This window comes from Apis mellifera, linkage group LG8 (assembly GCF_003254395.2).
Source record: "Apis mellifera strain DH4 linkage group LG8, Amel_HAv3.1, whole genome shotgun sequence".
NCBI lineage: Eukaryota > Metazoa > Arthropoda > Insecta > Hymenoptera > Apidae > Apis > Apis mellifera.
In genome coordinates, this window is record NC_037645.1 from 537,657 (window position 1) to 547,225 (window position 9,569).

At 29.8% G+C, this 9,569-nt stretch overlaps 2 protein-coding genes across 9 annotated transcripts; one reads left to right on the forward strand and one right to left on the reverse strand.

Annotated features, from left to right (window-relative positions):
• Nucleotides 1-258: 258 nt before the first annotated feature.
• On the reverse strand, nucleotides 259-2,338 carry LOC100577931 (TELO2-interacting protein 2). 2 transcript variants are annotated; one of them, XM_006557266.3, is made up of 6 exons: nucleotides 2,221-2,338; nucleotides 1,328-2,073; nucleotides 1,123-1,251; nucleotides 889-1,050; nucleotides 614-820; nucleotides 259-540 (listed from the first exon to the last, which is right to left on the reverse strand). In XM_006557266.3, exons 2-6 carry the CDS (start codon nucleotides 1,862-1,864, stop codon nucleotides 271-273), a joined length of 1,305 nt encoding a protein of 434 aa, XP_006557329.1. In that variant the 5' UTR covers nucleotides 1,865-2,073; nucleotides 2,221-2,338; the 3' UTR covers nucleotides 259-270. The 2 variants fall into 2 exon arrangements, with proteins under 2 accessions (XP_006557329.1, XP_006557328.1); XM_006557265.2 differs by lacking the exon at nucleotides 2,221-2,338 and having other exon boundaries at nucleotides 1,328-2,172.
• LOC414015 (abl interactor 2) lies at nucleotides 2,291-5,467 on the forward strand. Of its 7 annotated transcripts, none has more exons than XM_026442239.1 (5): nucleotides 2,291-2,353; nucleotides 3,086-3,751; nucleotides 3,952-4,284; nucleotides 4,361-4,618; nucleotides 4,694-5,467. In XM_026442239.1, the coding sequence occupies exons 2-5, from the start codon at nucleotides 3,136-3,138 to the stop codon at nucleotides 4,855-4,857; spliced, it is 1,371 nt and encodes a 456-aa protein (XP_026298024.1). In that variant the 5' UTR covers nucleotides 2,291-2,353; nucleotides 3,086-3,135; the 3' UTR covers nucleotides 4,858-5,467. The 7 variants fall into 7 exon arrangements, with proteins under 7 accessions (XP_026298024.1, XP_026298022.1, XP_026298019.1 ...); XM_026442237.1 differs by having other exon boundaries at nucleotides 2,321-2,637; nucleotides 3,064-3,751; XM_026442234.1 differs by having other exon boundaries at nucleotides 2,322-2,637.
• The last annotated feature ends 4,102 nt before the right edge of the window (nucleotides 5,468-9,569 follow it).

Below are 9,569 nucleotides of genomic sequence, written 5' to 3' on the forward strand. Positions count from 1 at the left end.
CACAAAATTTTTTATTAGGTATAGATTAAACTAAGAATAGATTAGCAAAAATATGTTTCTAACAAAAATTTCTATTTTACAATACAAAGTATCATACATTTATATTTCTTAAATCACAACATAAAATATCTAAGTACAATTTATTATATTTTATCATACTATTCTACGAAACTACAAAAAATAATATTTTCTTTTCTTAAATAATATAGCCCATGATTTATTTTATATTTAATTCTAAAACAAATGTTTATATATTTATTTATAGTTTATTCACTGAAAATACTTAATATCACCTAAACATACTACTTGTAGACTATTTTTAATAACTGAACGCATTCGATCATCATTCATAACTGCACAACCTACATTTGGAGATAATTTATATAATAAACAAATACAGTCCTCTAAATTCTGCATTATTTCTTTATCAAATACTGGAGTTTTTGTTAAATCAAAATGCAGTTTCAAAAAGGCAGTGTACAATGGTACACAATGAGCTGCCACTCGAAGATGAAACATCAAAAGAAAAGTTTTTGCAGTCTGAAAAGTTATATTCAATTTATATATAAAAATAATAAAAAAATAATAAATTATAAAATATAATAATATTTACTTCTAATGTTGCTTTTAATGTTTTTAAATCTGTATGATGTTCACAATACTCAGAAAGTATTCTTGTTAATCTTTCACACCATTTGGCACAACCAATATTAGTTAAGAGTTGAGGTAAACTCAGCATATATACATGTCTCAATTCTATATTTTGTTCAAATTCCATATTATCTAATAGAACAGCTAAAATATCATCTCGCTTTGTCCACTATAATAATATATAGTATTAAAAGATTTATGCTTAAATTAATATTTATGCCAATTTTGTAAACTTACTTCAAATACATTTAATGTATTGTTCCAATGTTCAATAGTGGCTAATAAACTTGTTAAACATACATATACCAAAATTACATATTTGGATTCTCTTTGATGCGATAAGCATTCCAAAGCATGAAAAATTACTTCAGCATATCCAGTATCAATCAATCCTTTTTTCTGAATATCCAAATTTAAAAATATTAATATACATCATTGAATAATTGAAATTTATGTAGTACAGAATCTTACCAAATGAGAATGTTGAATAATTTGATGTAAACATTCAAGACCTATTACAACATTTTCTGGCACATAATCATCAACAATTATTAAAGCTGTTGGAAGCACATCACTAATATGATTATATAAACCTGGTTTCTATTAGAAAAAAATATTAACTTTAATATATTATAAGATTACATTTATATAATCTTAATAACTTTGATTTACAAACCTCAATTTGATATAAAATCCATTTATAACATGCTACGGACGCTGGATAAAGTTTCCAAGTATCTTTCAATAACTTAGGCCTTATTATTAATAATAATACTGTAAAATTATCTTGTTCCATTAAAAATTCTGAGATGCTTTGATATTTATATAATTCTAAGATTTCGCTGATTAATTCTTTAGAAATAGAGACAGATTCTTCAGTGTTCCAAACATTTTTTTCATGATGTTCTCCAATAAGTAATAATAAATTGGTAGTAAAAGTCTTTATCACTGTTGCATTTAAATTTATTTGCAAATGTCCAGCATTACGATTATAAATGATATGCTGAAGCATAGATTTGATATTTTGCAAATTTTTGTCTATAATTTGTTTATAGTCTTTGAAGTCTTTTTCTTCGCATGGTCGATTAGCACCGATAGTTTTTTCAGGAACATAACTCTTTTGGACAATATTATTACATTCTATCCATAAGTTTTCCTCAGAAAATTCACTTGAGATTTTTAGAGCTTCTAATTCTTCCAAAAGATTATTCATTTTAGAAATATTTGTCGAAGAGTTTGATAAAAGATAACGATTTTCTTACGCATCAACTTTTTCGTAACGATTTATTAGTTTCGTATGTGCACATAGAAAGTATCATTTTCCGGATCGTCACAACAATTAAGTAAGTATTTCAATTGAATTTGATACCTTTAATTTATGAAATAATCGTCGACTTTTTTACGAACTTGCTTTCGAACGATCTGAACATTCAACACAAAGCAATATACTACTTGTTATCGAATATCGAATCGAACATATAATATTTTGACAAAAATCTTTAATTATATATCATAATATTAATATTAAATATATTAATTATAAAGAATATTTCTTCTACTTTGGCTTACCTTTGTAAATTTACAATGTAATTACTATATTTTGTAATATCGTTCGATATCTCGAAAAAGTGATCGATACGAATCTCATGAAATCTCGAAATACCTGTCATCTTCAGTTTCTTCTAACAATCTGTCATTAAGAGTTAGTTTTCTTTTTCGTATAATCTTTCTTTTTCTGTTTAATATAATTTTTATATAAGTGTATAGTTTATCGTATTCATATTTTAAAATAAAAAACATTTTTGTTGAATTACGTGAAAATTTTAATAAACACTGTCCAATAGTGTTTCAGTATATTATTCGCTTATACTGAACATCGTATCACGTAACATAAATCGTTATTTATTTTAATCTGTTTCGGAAATTTTTGGTAATTATGAATTAAAGAAGGTGTAATAGCTGATAGTTACGACATGGCTGAGTACCGTTAGTTCATTTTCTATTTTGTTCAAATCATTTCTCGTATCGATATTTCATTTTTCATGATTAGTTTTAAAATTTGTTTCTCCTCCATTTTGCTTCTTATATGTGGGACACCGCCCTTCAATCGGTTATTATTTAATAATTTCTCATTTCTTTATTAAAAGAACGTAAACTTAAATTTCAGTAATTTTGAATAATATTTTTTATATTTACGAAAAATTTTTTACGAGTTTTTTAAATTCAATTACATAACCTTATTTTTTAAAGTTGAAACAAATTTTTGTAATTCATAATTTCATGTTTTATTTCATAAATTTAGTCAATGCGAATAATATTTATAAAATCATTTTTAAAGTATAATGGTTTTTCAGTGTACTCCAGAATGTCATCTATATTAAAACATAAAATGAAATTTATAAATTTTTAAAGATATTACTCTGGTTCTCTTAAGGATCTGGTTCTTATTGTGTATCATCAGGAGTAGGCAGTGATTCTGAAGTGATGGCAGAGTTAGCAGCATTTCTTGGTCAAGAAATTCCGGAGGGGAGAAGTAATCTAGCTGATAATCATATAAATCTTGAACGGGTTGCTGATTATTGCGAAGCAAATTATTTTCAAGCAGAAAACAAGAGAATAGCTTTAGAAGAAACCAAAAATTTTACCACTCAATCATTGGCTAGTGTAGCCTATCAAATAAATACCCTTGCTTATAATTTTTTACAATTATTGGATTTACAAACGTCTCAACTTGCTGAAATGGAAAGCCAAATGAATCATATTGCTCAAACAGTTATGATACATAAAGAAAAAGTAGCTAGAAGAGAAATTGGAGTTTTAACAGCCAATAAAATTACAGTACGTCAATATAAAATTATTGCACCAGCAAATCCTGAGAAACCAATTAAATATGTGAGAAAAAGTATAGATTATACAATTTTGGATGATATTGGACATGGAGTACGTAGTAGTGGTACTCCAAGAAGTAAACAACGTGGAGGAAGTCAAGGCAGTGTTCAAAGTTTAGGTGCAGCTTCCACTGGTTCTGGATTAGGTGCTACTATAGTAGGACCAGCTCCTACTACTAAACCACCTACTCCTCCTCAAACAGTAAGAACTGGTAAATAAAAAAAATGCAATATATCCTTATGTTTTAAAATAATTTTCCAGTTATTTATGAATTTTATTTTATTTAATTTTATAATATATGAATTTTATTTTTTCTTTAGGAATATTGAGCAAAATATAATATATCCTTATATTTTAAAATAATTTTCAGTTGCTTAATATATAATTATAAATTTTTCGTTTTTCTTTTAGGAACATTGAGCAAAGGATCACGAGAATACAGAACACCACCTGCAGTTGCTCCACCTCAAGTTCCTAGTCACTATGCTCCTAATTATCCACTGGGTCATCCAAGAAGAGAACGTGGTCCTGGTTATAGTACTTTACCTTTGCATGCTCATACCACATCTCATTCAACTCACAATACCAACCATAATGCACATACAACAAATATTGCATCTCAACATACTTCACCACCTCAAGTAGGAACAGTTCATCCATTGCAAAGTCATCCACAAACACCACCACCAGCACCACCTAGTGTAACAGCAGGATATGTTCAAGAACAACACAATAGTATGCCTCGTAAGTATTTTTTTTTTCAATTTACATTAACTTTTAAATAATAAAGCAAAGAATAAAGATTGATTTTTGTTTCCAGCCCCACCTTCACCATTAGTCGGTATAACTGGTAATACATTAGATTTTACCAGTTATCATACATTGTCGGAAAGATTAAATCATCAAGTTAGTCGAAGTAGTGGTGCTAGTAGCCCACCATTACCACCGCCTCCACCACCGGAACAAGAAGAACATCCGCAATTTGGTAGACCTACGCAATCTAGTGGTGCTATTATGCCTATTGTACCAGATGAGGAAGATTTGCCTGGTTGGGTTCCAAAAAATTATATCGAAAAAGGTACGTCGAAAAATATTTTTTTAAATATAACAAATATAAATAATATTAAAATATAATAATATGTTATCATTTTAGTTGTTGCAATTTATGATTATTATGCTGACAAGGAGGATGAATTAAGCTTCCAGGAAAGCTCTGTAATTTATGTATTGAAAAAGAACGACGATGGGTGGTGGGAAGGGGTCATGGATGGTATAACGGGTTTATTCCCTGGAAATTATGTAGAACCTTGTGTTTAATGCATTTTCTAATATTGGTATATCAAATCTCAACTTAGATATATCAAAATCGTGAATAACGACTATTCACAAAAGACTGCAAATTTTAGAGACATATTTGATTTCCTAATTTTAATATATTATTTAGTATTAATAGTTGTAAACATATATGTACTAATATGTACTTGAATGATGTAAGAATGCAAAATGGTGCAACAAAATATGATATAGAATAGAGATATAAATTACAGATTCTTCCAAAAATCTCAAATATCATGCAAATTTTCTAAAAATCAAACTAACCACATTTTGTATCGATATAAGAAAATGTATTTTTTGGTAAATAGTATTCCCTTTAATGAATATTATTTTATCTCAATTTCGATAGATCATATTTATATATAAGTATGCATGAAAACATGTCATTATTATTCTGCTATATAATCAATTAGTTAATTGTATGTATATATCTTAGATGTAATCAATGCGATATTAATAATAAGCTAATCAATAATCAAAATATCAAACATCCTATTGTCATGTAACAAGAATCTTTACGCTTTATATTGAAAGTAATTTTCCATTATAAATTTGTCTCTTATAAATTGTTTAATGAATTTATTTTAATATTTTAATGATTGTATCCATCTCAGGATTTTATTTCTCATAAAATAAAATGAACGAAAGTAATTTTCATTCTATTTTTTTTTTTTTTTAAAAATCAATATATTCATAATCTAATTAATTAATAAGTAACGATTTTATTCATCAAATCAAATAGTACTGCCTGTAATAATTTTTGCAATCTGCAATAATGTGTTACTAAATAATATGTTTATGTGTACTAAATAATATGTTAAAAGATAAGTATATATCTCATAATTGATTAAGCAATGTTTTCATAATTGATTAAGCATTATCTATTATCTATTTTTTATTTTTCCCTTGTTATATTTTAATTATTCTTTTATATATGAGCTAAAATGCTTACATTGGCAAAAATTTTATTTTATTACGTACATAGATTACGTATCTCTAAATAAATGAATATAATATATATATATATATATATATATATATATATATATATATATATATATATATATATATATATATAATAAAAAGATCGCAGAATTTTTATTTGCCATTGAAAAAAAGATAATAAAATTTTCGACTGGCATTCTTCGATAAATTACAGATATTTATATTTATATATTTTTAAAAATTCTTCCTGATTCTTCGTAATTTTATAAGTTATTTTTAATAAGTAACCGTATTTTTGCTTTAGATTAATTATTTCTTAATTTATTTATTATAAATAAAACACAAATTTATGACTTTCTATAAAATTAATTAACTTTCAATTTTATTATGTCGTATTAATATTACTATTTATATAACAATTTATATTAAATTGAATAAAGTAAATTTACTAGAACTCTAGAATTTTTCTATAATTATTATTTTCTTTGATCTTTTTTCACATTAAAATATCTAGAATTTATTTATCAAATATACCAAATATACATATTTATTAAATATACATATCATGTACATTTCTTTGATTTATATATATAGAATTTGTTTTGTAATCCGAACGAATGCTTGCTTATTACTATTTATTAAATGCTGGAAATATTTTTCTCTCATTATAGATGTAACGAATATATATAAACAATGCAATTCCTCGCTCTTTTAAGTCATAAATGATTCTTATGGGATTCAGTTTCGCGGAGTTAAGTACGTGAATTCTTACAGGGCGAGAGATTCGTTTTTCAAGTACTTTGTAGAGAGAAAATAGGGAAGAAGAACCGTTTTACGAGAGCATGTTCTGTATCTAGGTGAATTTTTCTATTTTCACTGCGTACGTTGGATGAAAACAGGGCACAGCTTTGAAAGTGGTGCACCAAGCTATCCCCGTATATCACGTCTAAAAGAGGTCGTGTGAAAATAAGACTGTGACTAAAAGGGAAAGAAGAAACATTATTTTTTGTTATAACTCATTCTTAAAATATACCGCGATCTAGACTCGATGTCGCGTTTCGAAATTTCAATATAAAGAATCTTTCGTAAATATAAAATAATTTCGCTCAGATATACTTTTTTCTTTCTTTTTCCTTGCATTTATTTTTACATTTTAAATCTCGTTAAAAAAAAAAATATCCAAATCAAAATTGTAATTTTACTAAAGATAGAAAACTAAATAAATAGTATATAAAATAATAATCTCAAAACATTATTGACAGAATATTTTATCAATTCCATCAAATATATAAATTTCGATAAATTTATAGAAAACTGTGGACGATTGCGCTCGTCAGATAGACCCAGAAAAGCATAGAATTCATTCGATATCGAAGTTGCGCAGCGTACTTTATCAGGCTTCTTGGCGACTGGATAAATCTAAGGAGACGGAGTTGGCTCACGTACCAGCTATCTGATCTAATTCTCCAGATTGATTATCCCCCGGGTATGGGCAGACAGCTCAGACCCATCTTCGCCTCGCTTGTAACAGAAACCGCTTCATTTGATTAATACCATTTTCCGCGGACCAACCGCGACCATCTTCCCAACCCCGATATCTCCCTTTCTATCTCCACCTGTCATTCCGTTCCTTCTTTCAACGAATCTTAAAATATCCCGTCTTTTATCTCGCCAGCCAGTGTTTCGCTTCACCGCGAAACTCTCATCCTTTATATTATAAACGAACAATCCCTCTTCCGTTTCCGTTTCACAGAATCAGACTCTGGAAATTAATCGATATCGATTCGATTTAATTCGATTTCGGTTACAAATGTTAGGTTAGGAGGGGAGGGCAAAGTTAAATTACAATTCAACAAATCAAAACGAATTAACGTATCTAACTTATGCTTCCTTTCTCAATGAAGGATGAAAATATATCGTTCCGTTATTGCAAACATAGTCTTACACTATGGGGGGCAAAGGCGTTTCCTTCTAAAAATTTAATATCACGTCGATAACGCGGAAAACCGTTCAGAAAGGGGATGGTCGAACTCGCGTTCCCTTAGTCCAGAAAAGTCGGCGGATTTTATATCCGCTGCCCAGGGCGTGAAACGTCGCCTTTTTATTGCTTACCTTCCCTCCCCTAACGTGACTGCAATAACACGCGAAGAAGGGATCGGGAATATTTGCAGAGTATATCGAGGAAAGGTGACCGAGGGATATGTCGACCAAGAAAACGGGATTAATATTCGCCCTGGCTTTTGACTTCGTCGATCTGAAGAGGAAATGTGTCACCAGCCGATATCTCTGTGGGACGAGATTCGCTATATGGCGAACCGAACTTCTGCTTCCGTCTCAAGTTTAACTTGCCGCCATTGTTTCCAAACGTTTCCCTATCTGCACGAAGAGGGGTGAATAATTTAAACGCGATGAATCACGAGTAATCGTGTTTTTTGAAGTTTCATCGTTCGAAGGGATGTATCTGTGATTATAAAGTTGGTTAACGAAACTATATAAAAATTGTTCATTCGACAAATTAGCAAAGGGACGATCTTTCGATGATTCGACGACACATGCGAGAGAATTTTTTTACATCTATCAATTGATCAATCTGAAATGACACGTAATTACGGGTACAAGTTGAATTTAATATAACTTGTGAATCGTAGGTGTGTGCAGTTATCACCAAGGATCATTCATCAATCTTCTGGAAACAGTTCGTGTATGAAGTAGACAGTATCTAGATGCAATTAGCAAGCTACTTCTCCTAATGCCTGTTTCATATCTCGAAACTTTGGCCATAATTGAAGTCTAACGAGATTTACAGCGCACCGAGGAGGAGACGGGTTGAAATTAGTACGAGTAGTGTATAACGTTTCGTAGTTTCGTCTACGTATGTTCTCCTGTTTCTTTAAATTTCATTCTTGTTTCGTCACGTATGTGTAAATCAATCGCTCTACTTTAAAAATACTTGTCGAATAACTATTCCTCGAAGAATGCCAAAAATGTCAACCCATTAGTTTCAACTACGTTATTCAAAAATAATCATCCTAAATGATGATTCAAACTACGTATTCAATTTTTCTTTTTCTTTTTTTTCTTTTGAACGCTACAAATTCCTCGAGCATCTTTCTTACATGAAAGATGTTTCTTTGTAGCAGGGAACATTCAGCTGAGGTGTTGGCGAGTCATTAATATTCATGTATTTTAAACAATCTTTCGACGCTTTGCATCTCCATCTTCATTCTTTCTTCTTCCGCAGTAAGAAAATCGGAATATTCAAACGATAAAGATTCCTCCGTCTATTCTATCCACGATTCTAAATATAAATAAATACAACACGTTTGTTTCGAGTCGTACATTTTCGTTTCGAATCGAACGAATAAATATAAATACAACGTTTAAAAGGCAAAGGAGAAAGGAGCCATCTCTTTTGAAAATGCTCGAGCAGAAGAAACGTGTGGGGTGGGATGAATTTTGCCACGAATTTCGCGCAATTTCATCCGGGCGTATCGTCGGAAGACAAGATGATCCAAGTGGGAGCCACGTTGCTTTCCATAATGTATGCATTATGGTCCATCCTAATTTGACGGAGGATATCCCGACGACATGAATTTGCGTTACGCACAGCGTGTATATCGTGGTTTCGAGTGGTTGGGAGGGGAATTAGGGACGGGTTCAAGGATAAACCACGGGGGCATACTACACACAGTTCGGAGCAGAGGGCTAAGAGGGCTAAACCAGATTTCATTGCGATATTGCCTTTGGGA

Coding starts and splice junctions, on each gene's coding strand:
- LOC100577931 (XM_006557266.3), bottom strand. CDS start 1,864: ATGAATAATCTTTTGGAAGAATTAGAAGCTCTAAAAATCTCAAGTGAA. Junction 821..888: donor ATACATTAAATGTATTTGAA/GTAAGTTTACAA, acceptor ATATTATTATAG/TGGACAAAGCGAGATGATAT. Junction 541..613: donor CATTAAAAGCAACATTAGAA/GTAAATATTATT, acceptor ATAACTTTTCAG/ACTGCAAAAACTTTTCTTTT.
- LOC414015 (XM_026442234.1), top strand. Junction 4,285..4,360: donor ACAACACAATAGTATGCCTC/GTAAGTATTTTT, acceptor TTTTGTTTCCAG/CCCCACCTTCACCATTAGTC. Junction 4,619..4,693: donor AAAAAATTATATCGAAAAAG/GTACGTCGAAAA, acceptor TTATCATTTTAG/TTGTTGCAATTTATGATTAT.